The sequence below is a fragment of the Xenopus laevis genome, chromosome 3S (assembly GCF_017654675.1).
Source record: "Xenopus laevis strain J_2021 chromosome 3S, Xenopus_laevis_v10.1, whole genome shotgun sequence".
NCBI classification, from domain to species: domain Eukaryota; kingdom Metazoa; phylum Chordata; class Amphibia; order Anura; family Pipidae; genus Xenopus; species Xenopus laevis.
This window is the reverse complement of record NC_054376.1, coordinates 113,133,636-113,155,506: the sequence shown is the minus strand read 5'-3', so window position 1 is coordinate 113,155,506 and position 21,871 is coordinate 113,133,636. Positions and strand designations below refer to the sequence as shown.

Here is a 21,871-nt window from a genome sequence, read left to right as displayed (position 1 = left end):
TGAGATCAGAAGCAGGACAGCTGCCCACTGCAGCTACATACAGAGCACTGCAGTAGAAGGTAGATTACTAGCCAGCAAAGCTACCTAAGCTTAAATGTCCCTCAAACCCCTGCAGACTTCTGTCCCTCCAATAACAGAGCAGTATCAAAACGATTACTAGCCAGCAAACTTTCAACTGTCCCTGAAATCACTAACAGGCAGCAGCTCTCTCCCTACACTATCTCTTCAGCACACACAGGCAGAGTGAAAAAACGCTGCAGGGCTTCGGTTTTTATAGGGAAGGGGAGTGGTCCAGGGGAGAGCTTCCTGATTGGCTGCCATGTACCTGCTGGTCTGGGGTGAGAGGGCAAAAAAAAGCGCCAACAATGGCGAACCCAAAATGGCGAACGTCGCGCGACGTTCGCGAACTTCCGGCGAGCGCGAACACCCGATGTTCGCGCGAACAAGTTCGCCGGCGAACAGTTCGCGACATCTCTAATGATATGTACATGGGAAACTTACAATTAGGGGCTGATTCACTAAGGGTCGAATATCGAAGGTTAATTAACCCTCGATATTCGACTGGGAATTGAAATCCTTCGACTTTGAATATCGAAGTCGAAGGATTTAGCGCAGATAGTACGATCGAACGATCGAAGGATTATTCCTTCGATCGAACGATTAAATCCTTCGAAACTAACGATTCGAAGGATTTTAATATCCTTCGATCAAAAAAAGTTAGCCAAGCCTATGGGGACCTTCCCCATAGGCTAACATTGACTTAGGTAGCTTTTAGATGGCGAACTAGGGGGTCGAAGTATTTTTTAAAGAGACAGTACTTCGACTATTGAATGGTCGAATAGTCGAACAATTTTTACTTCAAATCCTTCGATTCGAAGTCGTAGTCGTTGTCGAAGGTCGAAGTAGCCCATTCGATGGTCGAAGTAGCCCAAAAAAAACTTCGAAATTCGAAGTTTTTTTACTTTGAATCCTTCACTCGAAGTTAGTGAATCGGCCCCTTAAAGTCTGACATAGGTTTAATGGCGGCTTAAAGGTTAGCACTAATGCTGTGTTTAGTTGACTAAATCTAGACTCCATTGACCCATGTATGTGTCGGAATGTGATTTACTTCATGAAGTTCTTTCTTTTCATAATTATGCAGCAAAGATAAATACTGAATTTAGATTATCAAGTGGTTACTCTGAATGTATTTTAGCAATCTCTCTCTCCCCCCAAGGGAAACTTGATGGTAAATTAGATGGTTACCAACCATCTTGAGATAGATTAAAGTCAAAGTTAACAGTATTAAAAAAGCCATAGTATACAATCTTTTGACTATCTGGGACAGGTACAATTCATTAGCAAGTGAGAAGCTTGTTTATTATTTCCCAACTGAAGCACCAGAACATGTTAATAAGGGGTCGCTCACACATCTACAAGAACCAGTAAGAAACTCAAAAAAGAAATGTATATTGCCTTTTATTTGCAGGTTTATGGAAAAACAATAAGGTTTTTATTTTACTGTTTCAAAGTGAACACTCTTGTGAGTTACGCAGTGAACATCTTATTAATCTTGGAAAAATGCTTTGAATTAATTAGACAGTAGAGAATACGACTAGAAAGTAGTTGACTATGCAGCAAGGGTATGCATTAAGATGATTCTGTTAGTATTCAACTGGTTCCTCGGACATAACCTTTGGGGCAATTCAAGCTTTCGTTTACATGAAAAGTTTCAATATCTTGACAATTAAAAATGAGGCAGAAGTGATGCACATGTAGCATGACTGACCTGATTAATTATGTATGAAAGCAGAGAAACAATGGAAAATCTGGTCTCCTTCTTTTATATATATATATATATATATATATACACACACAGGTATAGGATCCCTTATCCGGAAACCTGATATCCAGAAAGCTCCGAATTACGAATTAGACTCCATTTTATCCAAATAATCCAAGTTTTTAAAAATGATTTCCTTTTTCTCTGTAATAATAAAACAGTAGCTTGTACTTGATCCAAACTAAGATATAATTAATCCTTATTGGAAGCAAAACCAGCCTATTGGGTTTATTTAATGTTTAAATGAATTTCTAGTAGACATAAGGCATGAAGACCCAAATTACGGAAAGATCCGTTATCCGGAAAACCCCAGGTCCCGAGCATTCTTGATAACAGGTCCCGAGCATTCTGGATAACAGGTCCCATACCTGTATATATATGCCTTTTCAGAATCAATTAAAACTCTACAATTAAACAGAGCTATGAAATTCTCCTCTGTGAAAATGGTGTGTTCAATCAGTCATAAATGCAGAATGTCATAGTGACCAATTAAAAGAAAGCTTTACCCCAAAAATGAATACTTGAGCACATTAAGTGGCATATTAAAGAATCTTACTTATTTAAGTAAATATTGCCCTTTTACATCTCTTGCCTTGAACCACCATTTAGTGATGGTCTGTGTGTTGCCTCAGAGATCACCTGACCAGAAATACTGCAGCTCTAGCAATAACAGGAAGCAAACGACAGAACTCTGGCTGTTAATTGGCTCATTTAACCTAACATATATGGTTTGTTTAGTTTGTTTGTGCAAACTTATTTTTTAAAAAGACAATTATCTATTTATGATTATTCAATGGCACATGCTATTGAAAGTATATTATTATGAAAATGGTTTATTTACATGAAGCAGGGTTTTACATTTGAGCTGTTTTATGCAATGTATTTTTATAGACACCTACATTGTTCGGGGGGGGGGGTATAGTTTTCCTTTAAGTGCTTTGATACAGTCTATGTCATTTAAGGCCATTTTTGATAAATATGACTTGGAAAACTGATACTATCCTTAAGTGGAAATCTAACCACCACAATAAAAAAAAAAAATGGGTCCAAAAGCAGCACCTAGACTCGCTGTCACGAATACATCCCACCGCAATGAAAACTGAATATTGACTATAACAAGGCTTTTAGCAATACAGATTTTGAGACATGTTAATACAAAACACAACTTGTTTTCAAGAAATGTCACACTATTTGCTCGGGGTGAATTTCATCTAACCGCACTCTCCATCCCTTTGCTTGAAAGCACAAGATACAATTTTTTTTCCCTATATCCAAAGGGGTACTTAGCATGATCTTGGGTTGACATGTGTCTGCTGCTCCCTCTCTTATTACTGATCACGGAGTGCAGAGGCTTTCAGCTTTTTCATCCTGTGCGATGGGAGAAAAAGTTCTGATAATAGGCATATGGGCAAGAGCCTCTGAACTGAATGAAATGCTGTTTTCTTCTCTTGATATCTGTCCAATTACTGTCATTCCCTTTTCTAGATGTCTACCTGGCTATTAGACCTATTACCTCTGACTCTTCAATTGTGGCCTGTCCAAGCTCATGCAGAATGCATTTCCAACTAGTAGCCCTGTCACACTTCTAGTATCTATATGTTATGCATGCATGAGAGAGCCGGCCTCGTGTGGAATCATTTCCATATCTCTTACAGGAGCGCCCGCCGATGCAGGTAGCGGCATCTTTTGTATTCGTTATGGAATGCGAACCCTCTGCCTCATTATAAATATAGTGACCTGGCACATCTTGTTATTAAAGCAAAGGTCTCTGTTCATTAATCTTGTTTATATCACATGTGAAAAAATAAGTCATTATTAACATAGTTTATTTCTAAGTGCCAACATTTTCAGCCGCGTTGAACAACACACTAAGGGGAAAACGGGAAAAAACAAATAGAAATAAATTAACAGACGCAAGCAAAGATTGTGCTTCTCCTGAGGGCATATGCTTTAGGGATGGTTTGTACAATTACGAGACTGGGCATCTGCATTTCAAAAGTACATTTGTAGTGTAAATTAAAGAAACATGCCCCCCATGGGGGTCTAGGCCCTTTATTTAATAGAGGCTAGACTATTTCAATCATATCATCATGTCTGAATCTAGGGCACTTATATCATCCAAACAACTTACAGAATAAACTGGCAAGGTGAATACTATCATGAATACATTAAAACGCTTTAGACAAGTTATTCAACTCCTTTGCTCAAATATGAGAACAAGGACAACAAAAACTATATACAGATATGGGACCGGTTATCCAGAAAGCTCAAGACGTGGGGGTTTCCAGATGAGGGGTCTTTCCATAGTTTGTCTACTAAAAAATAATGTAACCCAGCAGAAACGGTTTGCCTCCAATAAAGATTATTTTGAATCAATAACAAGGTACTGCTTTACTATTACAGAGAAATGGGTAATCATGTTTTAAAAATGTGGATTATTTGATTCAAATGTTGTTTATGGGAGATAGCCTTTCTGTAATGCGGAGCTTTCTGGATAATGGGTTTCTGGATAATGGATCCCATACCTGTTGTAACTTCCTCAAACAACAAAGAAACCAACTGTCACTAATTTTCCTTTTCCAGGGCCACAAAGATAAGAATGATTAAAATGCATACTTTTGGGTGAATGCACATCTAAAGGTCAGGCCTTTTTATTATGATCTACCTAATAAACTGGGTATGTGGCCACCTTGGCTTTAGATATGGTGGGCCAGTGTGAACAGAATTGATGAAGTAGCCTATGCAGAGAGATTAGCATTTACATTCAAAATAAGACACACAGTAATTATAATGCAATCTATCTTTCCCCTGATATGTCCGCCCAAATTGGGTGATATCGGGCTTTTTGGGTAAACAGAAATAATAACCCTCTCCTACCACTACACTGAGGGGCATATTTATTAACATTGGAGACAAACATCACCGGTAGTAACCAATCAGATCTTTTCTTTTGTTTTCTAATTGCAGGTGACGTTTTACATCTAATTACTGATTGGTTGCAGTGGGTATCATCACCAGTGATGTTTTGTCTCCAATGTTACTAAGGGGACTATTTATCATGTTGAGTAAAAAGTGGAGATAAACATTACTGGCGATGTTGCTTATAGCAACAAATTTGATCTTTGCTTTTGTTTTCTAATTGGTTGCTGTGGGCAAAATCACCAGTAATGCTTTACTCCACTTTTTACATAACATGATAAATAGGTCCCTACATGTATTATCCACAAATACACCTTATGTTTTTTTTAAACAAGGATTTGCCTAACTTTGTCCCATTAAGGGTATGAGTGGCTAGCATATTTGTATGCCCCCAATGCATAACAATACGGAATCTTATCTGCTCAGATTTCCAGTTTATCCAGATCATCCTCCAAGGATGCCACATTAGAATTCATTGGCCTGTGCAACCAGCAAACACCACATATATTTCTTACAATACCTACCCCTACATGTGGCCATAAACAGGCAGATTTAATCTGCAGGTTGCGGCCGATTCAGCAGTTCACCTGTCGCATGTATGGGGACCACACGACTAATAGAACGCTAAAGATTGGGCAGATGTCAACTGGACAGTTTTGCTTTTCCCATTGGATCGAGGAGAGCAATTGATGCAAGTCCCCACTCCAACATCGATAGATAATTCCCTCTTTAGATGAAAAAAGGTTTTTCACTGTGAGAGTTGAGAAATTATGGATTTTTGTCCCCAAAGTATTGAACTGGCAGATACAAAAAGTGAAAGCCTTTTTACAAAGTGACACTCAGGGGCTGATTCACTATGGGTCGAATATCGAGGGTTAATTAACCCTCGATATTCGACTAGGAATTGAAATCCTTCGAATATCGAAGTCGAAGGATTTAGCGCAGAAAATTCGATCGAACGATCGAAGGATTATTCCTTCGATCGAACGATAAAATCCTTCGAATCGAACGATTCGAAGGATTTTAATCCAACGATCGAAGGAATATCCTTCGATCAAAAAAACTTAGGCAAGCCTATGGGGACCTTCCCCATAGGCTAACATTGACTTCGGTAGCTTTTATCTGCCAAACTAGGGGGTCGAAGTCTTTTTTAAAGAGACAGTACTTCGACTATCGAATGGTCAAATAGTCGAACAATTTTTAGTTTGAATCCTTCGATTCGAAGTCGTAGTCGTAGTCGAAGGTCAAAGTAGCCCATTCGATGGTCGAAGTAGCCCAAAAAGTTTTTTTACTTCGAATCCTTCACTCGAATTTAGTGAATCAGCCCCCTACTGATAACTCTTAGTACAAAGTTGATCCAGGGATAGATATTCTTATACTCTTGGGGGCAAATTTACTTATGGTCGAATATCGAGGGTAAATTAAGCCTCGATATTCGACTGGCGAAGTTATATCCTTCGACTTTGAAAATCGAAGTCGAAGGATTTACTGCAATTCGTTCGATAGAACGAAAAATCGTTCGATTCGAAGGATTTTAATCCATCGATCGAACGATTTTTCTTTGACCCAAAAAAGATTGCAGAGCCTATTGGGACCTTCCCCATAGGCTAACATTGATGCTCGGAAGGTTTTAGGTGGCGAATTAGGGGGCCGATGTTTTTTTTTTTAAAGAGACAGTACTTCGACTATCGAATGGTCGAATAGTCGAACGATTTTTAGTTCGAACCGTTCGATTCGAAGTCGTAGTCGAAGGTCAAAGTAGCCCATTTGATAGTCGAAGTAGCCAAAAAAACATTCGAAATTCAAAGTTTTTTTTATTCTATTCCTTCACTCGAGCTAAGTAAATGGGCCCCTTGGAGTCTGGATATAACTTCCCACCCCCCACAAATTGCTACATATAGAGCTTTTTACCTTCCTCTGGATTTACTAGCATCTCACAGACAAAGCTTCATTAAAAGAAAATTGAGCAAGTGCGCAAATCTTATTCCTATGGGGGGAGGGGACAAATTTGAATCTGTTAATCAGCCCCATAGTGCATTCGATAATTCAACTACATGAAAGCAAAGGTTGGACAGCGGGTAAAATTATGTTTTTTTGAATCTAATACACACAAGTGCAGGTGGTGTGTAACTATTCAGAAGCGTATGCCCCATAATTAACATGAATATGTTTAAATTGCACAACAGGGATATATATATACTGTACGCTAGGTTTAAATAGTGCAAGTATTCATTCAAACAGGGGAAGTAACATACAATGATAATAATAAATACCTTAAACCTGTGCTAAATAACATGGTGAAAAATCTTTGGGATCATAAATTACTAGAGAGAACTCATTTTTGTTAGTGCACTTTCCACTTACTCTAAGGCCTATATGACAGTCAACAGCACATATTACCAAGTCTTTTCAATTTCCTTATGTTTCAAATATTGCTTAACACCTTTAGAGTGTAAGCTCTTGTGAGCAGGGCCACCTTGACCTATTTTTTATGATGTAACCCTTGTTTGTTAAATCACTGTAAACCCACAGTGTGTCATAAATGAATGTAAAGTGCTGCATAACTTGCTGGTGCCATAGATAAAGTAGCAGTTCTTCCTCAATGCATTTCACCTCTCCATGTAACCTTTCATTCATATAAATGGAGACTGTCTGACCCCACAAAAACCAAACCTCCCAACTGTCCCATTTTCAGCGGGACAGTCCAGCTTTTGACAGCTCAACCTGCAGTCCCACATTTGTACTGAAAAGTCCTGACTTTCTCTGCACTGAACAGCCAGAAAAAGATACAGTTTCTAACTTAATTGGCTTTTGGCAGAGAGACCAGAACAGCCACAGGTGCAGATAAAATACTTTCGTAACAATTTTGAGATAAGCAACTAAGTAATTGTAACAATTTCAATAATTTTCCCTTGGGAAAAGTTAGATTCACAGCTTAAAGGGCAATTCACCTTCATTAACAAATGAAATGTAATAATTGTAATAACAAATGTAATAACTGAGAAAAAAAAACTACAGAAATATGTTCAAATGTTCTTAACCTGCCAAATTTTGTAAAATTAACATGGTAATTAGTGGGCGTGGCCACAAAAATGGACGAAGTTAAAAAAAAATTAGTCGCGCTACAACTTTTTTTGTCCCTCATTTTATTTCCTAAATGTTGGGAGGTATGAATGAAATGTTGTCTTTGGCCCAAAAATGCACATTAGCATGTCTATAGTCCAAAAACCACCTGCCCATGATGTCTATTTATGGCAATGGCAGGTGGTACTAAGCATATTTTAAAGAAGAACTAAACCCCCCTTGTAATAGAAGCCCCATTAATTTCCTGCCATCACCCCCTCCCCTCTCCACACTATGCCTTAGTTAAAAATAAGCTTTTCTTTTCAGCTTTTCTTACACCTCCTATTCTGACAGTTTGGCTCCAATAGCTACTGCTCCTTCCAAATACCACTTTTGCCCCCCTGTACAAGTTATTCCCCTCACCCTCTTGTTTCAGTGCTACTGCCCAATACTCACAGTTTCTCAATGTCTCTCTCCTGTTACAATGACTGACAACTCTGCCCCAGGTACAGGGACTTCACTGCCTCCTCCACTATTAGCCCATTGTGTAGTGGATTAGCCCATTTCCCACCAAGTTTAAATATATTTAAAGCAGATCTATCTATTTTCAGCTATAATTCCCATTACCTCTGAAAGCCAACACACTGAAAGAACAGTTGCACCAGTAGCTGGGATCAGAGATAAAGAGATATGTATGTAATGGTTTTGCCACCTTGCCCAATTAGGTCATGCTGAGAGAAACTGAAGCTTCCACCCATATCCACATCTTTGCCCAACGGACATTACATTTGCTAGTATAATATAAATGACACAATATAAGGCTGATAAGTAAATAATTCAGATTATGAGTAAATGGCAGCTCAGAAACCAGCAAAATTAACATCAGAATTTAATAATCAGCCCTGTAGCATCAGCCTATACTGTATGACCGGCAAATATTCTCTAGTGGAATTACCCTAAACAAGTTAATTGGTTTACCCTTTTGGTAAAATATCATATAAGATGGAAATCATGTGGATGTCTAGTATAGCATGGCACCCAATGTTTGCTTTCACACAGGTTTTGCAGTTTTTGTAGCTCTTATTACCTCTGTATGTACAGTATATTAAGACGGCTAAAATGGTCTGAGACAAGTATAAATTTACCAGTCTTGTACTGCCAATGTTGCCTGTTAGGTAACTCATTAAACAAAGTAAAAATATGGAACGCTGATGGAATGTCCATGTTGTTCCACAAACATAAAAGGAAAGCTTTAAGAACGGGGGCTGCATGACAAGGAATCCGAATGACCAGCAGCCAAATTACACTGGTTTACGTTTAAAGATTGGCAGAATCAGATGCAACTGTGATTGGGTGAGAAGGAATGAGTTAAAGCTGGGGGCGGAGAAAGAGGGGGAAGTGATTTCTGGCTCCTTGTGTTTTCATTAAGATTAGTGATGGGCGAATTTCTCCCGTTTCAAAATTGACGCTGGTGACAACTTCAACACTGTTGATATTGGATGCCCATTAAAATCAATGGGCGTCCGTTAATCGTCGCCGGCTTCTAAATTGCCGCTCGTGAATTTGCAAATTTATTCGCCAGTGGCTGAAAAGCGTAAATTTGCGCCTGGCGATTAAATTTGTCCCATCACTAATTAAGATATGTAGCAATGAGGTTCAGTGGGATGGCTGGAAGCAAAGGGAGTGCACTTTTTCATGTCCGCTGATTGATGAATGTATATACCTTACATTGGCTAATTGAGCAGGAAAATAATGTTTTGTGTCTGAATCCTTTGCCATATTTGCTGACAAACACTGTTGCCTGATGTATTAGAATGATAAAAATTATCATAATGGTGGGTTGCAATAAATTGCACAAAACGAGACCTAGATGTGGATAAACAAATCAGGCACACTCTTCTCTTGCTATACAAACATAAACATTAGAATGAAAAAGGGAATTGGATAATGAATTACAAAGCCCTGCCCATACCAAATTTGCTGTTGCTTATAAGAACATTGAGAATAAAGAGAAGAAGAATACTAATGTATTGAATCTATGCATCTTGGCATAAACATAGAGGTATATATACTGGCTGGAATATAATACCAATACCCACAAGTATCCACATAGCTCCGTATCACGGAGAGGCTGTCTCTCATAGACTCCCTTTTATCCAAATAATCCAATTTTTTTTACATTTTCTCTCGAATAATAATAAAACAGAACCTTGTACAAATAATTAATCCTTATCAGACCTTTCTCATGGAAACATGTTACACAAGAAAGCAAAGCATTAGAATTCACTCTGATTATAGGAACATTCCTTCTTGACTATTTAAATGGCAGTGAAACAAAAGGATGGGATGCATTATTTTCTTACTTGGTTTGTCAATATAACTCTCAGTAAAACTGTTATATACATCAGTGGAAACACCATGAAAACTCACTCTGACTTCAGCATCCTATTTGCTGTTCTGTATCAATTAGAACCAAGATAAAGAAGACTTTACGGAGGGTTATTTATTAAAGTCCGAATGGTAAAAACTCGAAAAATTCTATAGAATTAAAATTATTGGTGGAAAGGAAAAACTCAATTTTTTTTTGAGATTTACTATACCCTGAGGCTGCAAAAAGTCAGAATCCAAAAATACTCTTCGAACCTTTAGAAGTCAATGGCAGAGGTCCTATTTGCATCTTATTGTGTGTGTTGGGTTTCGTATGATAAAATGAACATTTTGGCTTTTGTGCCAATCTCAGAAAAAATTCTGACTTTTCAGGCATCAAATCCAAAAATTCTGATTTTTTTTCATGTGACATTCCAAAAAAAGACGCGGTTTAGGTGCAACAATCTGACAAAAAGTTGCGGGTTTTGTCGATCTGATTTTTTCATGGTTTTTAATGCTAAATAAGGGTAATGATGGTGATAAATGAGGGTAAATCGTGGATTCTAGTTTGGTCCAGAATCTAGTTTGATTCTAGTTTTTATTAAAAAAATTCAGATTTTAGTAAATAACCTCTCAGGTGGGGTGAGAGTACAGGACCAGTACAGAACATCAATCCATATATTCTTGAGGGTCAAAGTGAATTATACACTGACAACTAGGGATGCACCGAATCCACTTATTTGGATTCGGGCGAACCCCCGAATCCTTTGCGAGAGATGCGGCCGAATACCAAACCCGAATCGGAACCCTAATTTGCATATGCAAATTAGGGGTGGAAAGGGGAAAATATATTTTACTTCCTTGTTTTTTGACAAAAAGTCACGTGATTTCCCTCCCTGTCCCTAATTTACATATGCAAATTAGGATTCGGTTCGGCCAGGCAGAAAGATTCGGCCGAATCCGAATCCTGCTTAAAAAGGCCGAATCCCGAACCGAATCCTGGATTCGGTGCATCCCTACTGACAACAAAATGTATATATATTTTAAAACATATATGCAAGGTATATAATCATACTGCAAACTAATAGCCTAATAAGAAAAGGCACAAAGTCAATTCAGTTTCATCCATATACAACTTTTCTTTGACCTGACAAACACCACCAATAAGCAGTGAAGTAGAGTTGGAGGCTACGCAAACAAAATAAATTCAATTAAAATCATACCTAAAACAACTGTACTGAATGACACAACCTCCTTGTCTTTGCCATCATTGTAAAATGCCAAGTGCCAGAACCCAACGTCCAAATACTGAACAAACACAGCTTCGTTTTGCACCAAGGTTTGGATACTCCGACGTTCTCTTGGAGACTCCACAACGCTCCATTTCTCCTTGCCATCCAGGCGCTCCATGAAATCGTACTGCAAATAGAGTGAAAGAAGGAACAATGTCACATTTCAACTCAGCAACTCAGTACATTATAATATTAAAATAGTAGAAAGTAGTACTATACACTGTGGCATAGTAATACAATGGGAGACTTTTCAAAGATATACACATATTCTGTGCATTATAGTCGTAACCATGATTTAAAAGCAGGAATGAGCAGAGATGAATTCAGGATAATTGTACAGTTTAGTATGATAAGAGGCCATAGGAACTTTATCTCTGAAAAGACATTAATCACAACAGGGTGAAACTAAATGGATATGGATCAGAATGGGTGTCTATGATGACAACTTGAGGGTAATGTTAACTGTATAGCCTTTCATCAATCAGTATTTAGTGACGAATGCATATTTAAAAATACATGAAGATTACGAAGTCTGATTTTTTGAAGACATCTTTGGGCAGCTATTATACACACTCAAGAGTGCCACTGAACCTTCTGTTACACTTACACAAAAGAAAGGTGTTTATCTCTGTTTCAGAAATCTAGACTTTGGCAAAAATGTTCCTTTAAAGATGAATGAAACTCTACAATAATGTTATAAATATTGTTTCTTGGTGGTAATGCAGCTTTATGGAAAGAAAGATATTCAACAAAGATCATTCACAATAGAGGATTCAAAAACTCAATTTATCAGATACTCAGCTCTGTCCCTACTAGTGCAGGTATGGGATGCCTTGTCCAGAGACCCATTATCAAGAAAGCTCCAAATTACAGGAAGCTCATGTCCCATATGGGGCAGATTTATCAAGGGTCAAAGTGAATTCGAGGGAATTTTTTGGATACTTCGACCATTGAATAGGCTACTACAACTTCGAATTTGATTCAAAGTAAAAATACTTCAATTGTCGAATGGTCGAATAGTCAAAGTACTGTCTCTTTAAAAAACTTCGACCAAATTAAACCTGCCGAAGTGCTTTGTTAGTCTATGGGGACCTTCTAGAGCAGTTTTCTACATTTTTTGAAGTAAAATCGTTCGATCGATGGATTTCATCGTTCGATCGAACAATTTTACTTCAACCTCAAATTCGATGTAAAAAAAACTTCGACTTCGATATTCAAAGTCAAAGTATTCCAATTCGATGGTCGAATTTCAAGGCTTTTTCTACTTCGAAATTCAACCCTTGATAAATTTGCCCCATAGAGTCCATTTTAAGTGAATGATTTAATGATTTTCTTTTTCTCTGTAACAATATAATAGTATTTTGTACTTGATCCCAACAAAGCTGCATGAATCCATTTTGGTGGCAAACATAATCCTATTGGGTTTATTTAGTGGCAGATTTACTATGGTTCGAATGATAAATTCAAATTTTTTAATTTTTTTTTGGTCAAAACAAATTCGACTATAAAGCCACCAACTCGAATTCAAATGTGAGATTTATCACACTTTGATCCTGGAAACAGTTCTAATTCATCTGTTCTCCACCTACAACCTGCCGAGTTCATGTAGAAGTCATGGCAGAGGTCCCTTGAACTATATATTTAGTTAATATTTAATAGTAGCGATGAGGCAAATTTTTGCCAAGTTTCACTTCGAAAATGATGCCCCATAGACTCTAATGGGAGGGGAAAATGTTGCACGTCAAAAAAAAAAAATTGAAAAGTCAAAGTTTTTTTTCCCAGAGAAAATTTGATTCGAGTTTTGGGGTCGGGACTATTTGATCAAATTTTAGATGTTCAAATTTTTTCACAGATGTCATACCATCCGAATTGTGAATAAAATCAGATTTATCCCAGATTTGTCTTCTGCTTAATAACCCCCTAAAGGTATGGTGTTCTAAATTACAGAAGGATCCCTTATCCAGAATACCCAGGGTCGCAAACACTCTGGATAATAAATTCTCTACCTTTGTTTTCATGGTGACTCCAGAGGATGACTCCATGGTGACTGCAGAGGATTTATGGGGAAATGTTTGTACTTGCCTGCAGATCCTTTAATATGGCTGCTGTTTTTTTAAGACTGTTAAAAATGTCCTATTTAGGATGAACTTTATTTAGAACAAAATTGGGAACTTTATTTAGAACAAAACTGTGGAGCTTTTGTTGCCTTTTACTAACCACTGATAACAATGCAGGACGAAGCATTGCTCTTTTGCTTCAAATAATGTAATTTTAGCTTGAAAAGAGAAATGTTTTGCTCACCAAAAAAGTCACGACTGCCGTGAATCTCAAAAAAAGAAATGGGAATATTTTAAGTCCAACCCAGACCGACATATTCAGCTCAAAAAAATTTCAAAGGTAGTGATGGGAGAATTTGGTGCGTTTTGATTCGCTGAAAAACTCGCAAAACAGCGCCAGTGTCTTGTTTTTGATGACGGCGTCCGCTTTTTTGGACACGGGCAAATTTTTGCTGGTGCATTTTCTCGGCGGTTTTGCAAATTTATTAGCTAGTAGCGAATCGTGCAAATTCGCGCATGGCGAATAAATTCGCTCATCACTTTTCAAAGGGGAATGAAGGGTTTCAGAGTCATTTTTAGATCTGCTAACATACACTATATTCCCTCCATTCAGCTTCTCCATTCATTTTTAATATTGCTTATCTATGAAGACCTCATTAGAAGACTTTATGGATAATGATATTGTGTACTTATAACACTGACATTTGAACTTCTATAGTGCTACCATTTATTTGCCTTATGATGTTTCTTCTAGGCCAGGGGTCCCCAACCTTTTTATCTGTAAGTCACATTTAAATGTATTGAGTTGGGGAGCAACACAAGCAAGAAACGAGTCCCTGGGGCTGTGATTGGCTATTTAGTAGTCCCTATATGGACTGGCAACCTACAGGAGGCTCTGCTTAGATTTTATGCAATTAAAAGTTGCCTCCAAGTTTGGAATCCAAAAATAAGCACTTGCTTATTACCAAGGGGTTGGTAAGCAACATTTTGCGTGTGAGCCACTGTTGGGGATCACTGTTCTAGTCTTTCCTACTCACCACTAGTGATGGGCAAATTTGCATTGAATTTGCGCAATTTGCCGCCGTCGAATAAATTTGCGAAAATATGCGAAACGGGTGCGAAAATTCGCTGGCGAAAAATGGACGCCGCCGTCTAAAACATTTTTGGCGCAAATTCACCCATCACTACTCACCACCTTATCACAAGTATAAACTGGCCAAATCCTAGCAAAATAAAAAAAATATATATTTATGATGATGGAAGGTTGTGAACATGTCTACAGAGCTTAGATGGCCTTATCTTTATCAAAAGTAGGACATCTGGAAATAAAGCCTGTATCAGAGCTTTAAGATTATTTTCTTAAAGGAGAAGGAAAGGCTTGCAGCACTTGGGGGTGCCAAATGTTAGGCACACCCAAGTGATTGTATTGACTTAACTGAAACCTCGGGCCAGTGCTCCCAGTGCTCCTATCAGCAGAAAATTGCACCGGCCCGGGGGTTATACCAGTTCCGTCTTCTTCTTTCTTCAAATTTCCCAGGGCAAACACATGCGCAGTTGAACAAAATAGCCGACTTTTTAGTTAAAGTTCGGCTTTTCATTCTACTGTGCATGCACAGCCACGAGAAGAAGGAGGAAGATGGAAGAAAATCGCTCAGTGGTGCTACTGGTATAACCCGGGCTGGTGCAGTTTTCTGCTGATAGGAGCACTGGCCCAGGGTTTCAGGTAAGTCAATACAATCACTTGATGCTGCAAGCCTTTCCTTCTCCTTTAAAGCTATCTTGGCCTCTGACAACAAATAATAGGACAATAAGCTTTACAAATGATGTACTGGTAGTTTCACAATAAAAGACAATGCTGTTTTGACCTGTACCGCTTCAGCTGGCTATACAGATATGAGATGTGTTATCCAGAAACCTGTTATGTAGCTCCTAATTTTAGGAAGGCTCCATAGACTCCATTTTAAACAAAAAAATGAAGTCTTTAAATGGTTTGATTTTTCTCTGTAATAATTATAATAGCACCTTATACATGATCCCTAATAAGATATAATGAATCTGTAGTGGAAGCCAAAGAGTCTTATTCAGTTTATTTAATATTTGAATGAATATTTAGCAGACAAAGTATGGAGAATCAAATTATGGAAATATCCTTTATCCAGAAAATCCCAGGTCCCACGCATTCCGAATAATAGATCCCATACATGTATTAAAGTGTTGCTATCCTTCACTTTAATGACTTTGCATCCATATGCAGTAAAATAAATATTATGGGGCAGATTTATCAAAACTGACCACAGAAAAACTGAACGACTTGCTACTCAATTCTATGGGATTTTTAGAATCATATTTATCAATGGAGTTCACCATTTGATAAATATGCTTTTAAAAATCCCATAGGAATCAATAGAAAGTGAGTAAGTTTTATTGTGGTGAGTTCTAAACTCACATTTTGATAAATCTGTCCCTTAAAGGAACAGTTCCGTATAAAAATAAAAACTGTGTAAATAGATAGGCTGTGAAAAATAAAAAATGTTTCTAATATAGTTAGTTAACCAAAAATGTAATGTATAAAGGCTGGAGTGACTGGATGTGTAACATAATAGCCAGAACACTACTTCCTGCTTTTCAGCTCTCTAACTCTGAGTTAGTCAGTGACTTGAAGGGGGGCCACGTGGGACATAACTGTTCAGTGAGTTTGCAATTGATCCTCAGCATTCAGCTCAGATTCAAAAGCAACAGATATGACCCATGTGGCCCCCCTTCAAGTCTCTGATTGGTTACTGCCTGGTAACCAGGGTAACCAGTCAGTGTAAACCAAGAGAGCTGAAAAGCAGGAAGTAGTGTTCTGACTAGTGATGGGCAAATTTGGGGTGTTTTGCTTCGCCGAAAAAATTCACAAAATGGCACCGGCGTCTCATTTTTGAAGCTGGCGTATGTTTTCTTTATGCCGGCTTCCGTTTTTGGCGAAATTGCGCCGGCGTCAAGAATTTTCACGCAAGTTTCGCGAGTTTCGCAAGTCGCGGGAATTCGCCGCAAATTCGCGCCTGGCGAATAAATTCGCCCATCTCTACTTCTGACTGATATATTAGACATCCAGTCACTCCAGCCTTTATACATTACATTTTTGCCTAACTAACTATATTAGATACATTTTTTATTTTGCACAGCCTATTTACCCAGTTTTTATTTTTACACTGAACATTTCCTTTAATAATAGTAAACAATGCAGCAGACAGATATAAGAAATATGTGTAGTACTTTTTCCAGACGTCTCTGAGCCAAAAGATGTAATATGCTTCTTCATTCAATGACATAACTGCAATAGAAGTCGCTCACAATATAATATTGTCCTAGTTCTTTATTCACTTTCAAATAAGCAGGGTAATGTACTCTTTATAACACATTGGCTTTGTACCGAACGTTGCAGTATACCTGACAATGAATTAAACAGATTTGAAATGCCTTGTACAAGTAATATTGCATTTCCAATAAAGTTATGAAGAGTCTATACACACGAGCAGTTGTCAGACCTCATAAAACAAATGTCTTTTTTTTTCTGGAAGCACGGGGATCTACAATAATTTTCAGTAACCTGATTTTTACACCAGTGTCAGAATTATTAAGTTTCTGCATTTGTTTACTGTCACATTTAAAGGGGAAATAGAAGCTGTTCATAAGTTTCAGAGTTTATCTACAATGCATCTTTAATCTGAAGAAGCTGCTTGGAAGCTCCGAATTAAGGCCATCTCCTATAGACTCCATTATAATCAAATAATCCAAAATTTTAAAAAGTATTTCCTTTTTCTCTGTACTAATTAAATGGTACCTTGTACTTGATCCAAACTAATATATAATTAATCCTTACTGGAAGCAAAACCTGCCTATTGGGTTTATTTAATGTCTACATGATTTTCTAGTAGTAGATATGAAGATCCAAATTATGGAAAGATCCCTTATCCAGAAACCCCCCCAGTTCCTGAGCATTCCGGATAACAGATCCTATACCTATATTACTCAGAAATTCCAGCTTCTTTAGACCAATCACTAGATATTTAGCATTGCCCATTGATTTTATTATTAAGCTGCAATATTATCAGGTTTGGTTGGTGCAAGGTACTATGATAACAGAGTTAAACACCACAATTCGTTTAATACAGGTATGGGACCCGTTATCCAGAATGCTCAGGACCTGGGGTTATGGATCTTTCGCTAATTTGGATCTTTATACCTTAAGTCTACTCAATAATCATTTAAACCTTAAATAAATCTAAAAGGATTGTTTTGGTTCCAATAAGGAATTACTATATCTTACTTGGGATAAAGTCAAATGTTCTATTTTATTATGAAAGAGTAAAAGGAAATATATTTAAAAATCTTTAATTATTTGTTCAAATCGAGTCTTTGGGAGATGGCCATCCCATAATTCAGAGTTTATTGGACAACTGATTTTGGGATAACGAATTCCACACCTGTACTAATAGGCATGGTGTTTTATTATTGCATAGGGACATAGTTAATAAATAGTTGAAAAACACTCCTATGGCAAATGGTCCAACTTGCGGACCAATGAGGCCTTCAAAGGATCATGATTTTAATTTAGGATTTAGGACCTCGAACATGTGGTTTGAGAAATAATTGTCTCACTATATTTAAAAGTCGGATAGGACTGGTTTAAGGAATGGTAAAATTGTTAAATTAATTTAAAAAAATCTTCCCATACGATAGTATGATATCACCAAAATCACCCATACATACAGTATACATTCATACTCAACAGTGACTTACAAATGTACAAACATAATTTGCCAAAAATATAATTAACATTATAACTTAGCAACTATAACAATCAAGGCACCTACAATTTACACTAAGGGGCCGATTCACTAACTTCGAGTGAAGGATTCGAAGTAAAAAAACGTCGAATTTCGAAGTGTTTTTTTGGGCTACTTCGACCATCGAATGGGCTACTACGACCTTCGACTACGACTTCGAATCGAACTATTCGAACTAAAAATCGTTCGACCATTCGAAAGTCGAAGTACTGTCTCTTTAAGAAAAAACTTCGACCCCCTAGTTCGCCATCTAAAAGCTACTGAACTCAATGTTAACCTATGGGGAAGGTCCCCATAGGCTTGGCTAACTTTTTTTGATCGAAGGATATTCCTTCGATCGTTGGATTAAAATCCTCAAAGGATTTTATCGTTTGATCGAAGGAATAATCCTTTGATCGTTCGATCACACTATTTAAAATCCTTCAACTTCGATTTTAATTCACAGTCGAATATCGGGGTTAATTGACCCTCGATATTCAACCCTTTGTGAATCGGCCCCTAAGCTTCAATCTGCCTAATGACAAACATTTTTATTGGGGTAATCCAAGACCTTTCTTATGGTCTACAATATGTCATTATTATTATTAAACTACTTAAAGGAGAATGAATTGCATGAATGTTATTTATAATTTAATAGACAATCACACTACACATAATTAGGTGTAGCGTGTCTTCCAAAGACTAGAAGGTGCCACATATCACTAAAAAACAATTCTCTCCATTTAATGGGGGGGGGGGGGAAGGTCCATAGAATAGAAGGATAACTATACTGTAAAACCCAGTGAAATATGCCTGTAGTTTCAATACATCATAAAATTAATTTCACAACTGAGAGCTTTGTTAAAAGTTTTGCAGGAAGTGCCAATGACTGACTCATACAAAATTCCTAATTACTCTCCGACTTTGCAATGGTCCCACTGAAATTTTTTGCAGATTTATAGCTCATTACTGCAGCAATATGAATCGTTTTTAACGGTGAGTTTTTGAAGTAGCTTCTCAAGGTCAAACAATGAATCATGCTGCCCCAGGAGCTTACAATTAAATCTAAATAACTGAGGCATGAAAACACAGTAGACTAAAATCACAAATCAAATAATTTCATTTAAAGCATGTTCTGGATATAACATTGATCAGAGGCCATTATGGAATATAATGCATTTAGACATTCATATAAGATATTGTGTGCGTATGTGTGTGTCAGATCATGGCAGTTATAAAATTAATTCTAACAGCCACCTTTGATCAATTAAAGCAGAAAACTTGATATATTCTACAAACCATGAAGGACCCAAGAAAAAGACCTTATCAATAAAACCAACAGCCTTCCATGGTAAGCAGGACCAGATACAGACCTAAACCAAGATGGTGGTTGACAGAGGAACAAAAAACATGATTTGCCTGCAACAAGCATGCATGACTTGTGTCTCAAGATAGTCTTGGAGGTCCCCAGAGACAAAAACTAAAACGTTATAATCTGATTCTAAAAAACATACTGTCAATCTCGATATATATATATATATATATATACTGTATATATATATATATATATATATATATATATATATATATATATATATATATATATATATATATATATATATATATATATATATATATATATATAAAAAGCATCATATAAAACTGCACTTATGGGTTTTGCAAAGTGAAAACAGTGGTAATTTATTTAATCTGGACAATAAACAAGATAGTGAACTCCTAGGCCCCACCCCTTTCAGCTTCTTAAAAAAATGCTATAACACAATAGAATGCTTATGGAAGAGGAAAACAAAGCTTATGACCAGCAAAGAACAAACACAAAAAAACAACATTAAAACTGAACGGAAAAAAAAATCACTCAAAAGGAATCACCAATAGTGATGGGTGAATTTGTCTCGTTCATCTGAATTCTGACTATTTCGACGTGCGGCCAAATTTTTTTGATGCGGCAGATTTTTTCGCCAGCGAATTTTCGCTGCAGTTTTGCAAATGTATTTGCTGGCAGCGAAACATGGAAATTCACAGCAAATTTGCAGCTGGCGAATTTATTCGCCCATCACTAATCATCAATATGCCTTACCCAAGACACTTCTCCCCAAAACAAAACAAGTGGCATCTGACACAATTCGAACAAAACATCAAAATGACCCAGTTGTTCCAACACTTCACTGTAAATCCGACCCAATTGTGCTAAAAGCTTTCCAAGTCAAGTCTATTTCCGGTGTCTAGTGTGCAACATATATATGTATCCAATTAATTTGATACAAGCGTGTTGCAGCTATTGACGCAAGTTGCCGAGGGAACCCTGAAGCTACGTCCACCTCCGGACCAGACAGTAGGTTTAATGAATTCGATTCTATGTGAAACTGAGTGTAAGGAAATATGTGCGACTGCATAAACACTTGTGATCATAAATGACTCCTAGGGAGTTTGGGGGAAGAAAGTCATCCCCAGGAAATTGTTTCTAGAAGATAACATACCAGGGGTTTAAAATAAATTATTGATTAAGGTTTAATAAAAATGTAGGAAATTAAAGCAACAGTTAAAAATAACAACAGCTCTTAATAGTCCAACTAGACAAATTCAAAGCAAACATAATTCACAATAGTATAATCACCTTTCATTAACTTGTTTAAAAACAATATAGATTTCTAATGCTTTTGAGTTTGGTACCTGTTTATAGAGAGAAAGGTTACGAACACCTCCCAGTTTATATTTACCAATGCTGCTTTTTACTTTTGTAAATAATTTGTTTTGCCATTTTTCTTCCCTCTGGAGGGATATCATGGAAGGTCTCTAAGAGTACTCACTAACTAGGATGCAGTGAGCTTGAGATTTTGAAATTGTTTTAGAAAACAGCAAGAAACTAGACATAGCATGCATGCATATAGATTGTTTCAGTTGTTAAAGGGATAGTCATGGGGAAAAAAAAGAAATTTCAAAATGAATCAGTTAATAGTGCTGCTCCAGCTGAATTCTGCACTGAAACCCATTTCTCAAAAGAACAATTCAATTTTGAAATCTGACAAAAGAGCAGATTTTTTTCAATTTTGAAATCTGACATGGGGCTAGACATATTGTCAATTTCCCAGCTACCCCAAGTCATGTGACTTGTGCTCTGATAAACTTCAATCACTCTTTACTGCTGTACTGCAAGTAATGTTCCCCATAGACGCGACGATTCTTCTTGCCGAACGACCGATTTTAGGGAAGCCCGACCAATTATCGTGTGGTTAGTGGTATTCGAACGATCGTACATCTTACGATTTTTCGGCCGACATCTGTCGGGAAATTGATCGGCCAGGTCAAAAAATCTCCCCTTTGTTTTCCTGGTAAATTGGTCTTTTTAGTTGATGGTAAATTCGTACGATCGTACGATCGTTCTGAGAAGATCGTGGTCTCACGATCAGGATCTGATCTTTTAAAAATCTCAACATCTATGGCCAGCTTTAGAGTGATATCACCCCTCCCTTTTTCCCCCCAGGAGCCAAACAAAAGAACAATGGGAAGGTAACCAGATAA

The 21,871-nt window shown here is 37.3% G+C and overlaps 1 protein-coding gene across 2 annotated transcripts in view; it reads right to left on the bottom strand.

Annotated features, from left to right (window-relative positions):
- LOC108712409 (teneurin-2) overlaps positions 1 to 21,871 on the bottom strand; it is a 1,104,728-nt gene that overhangs the window by 217,826 nt on the left and 865,031 nt on the right. For both annotated transcript variants that reach the window (XM_041588750.1, XM_041588751.1), the window contains one exon: positions 11,395 to 11,590. In XM_041588750.1, the coding sequence (XP_041444684.1) occupies positions 11,395 to 11,590 (196 nt within the window). The remainder of the gene's footprint in view (positions 1 to 11,394; positions 11,591 to 21,871) is intronic.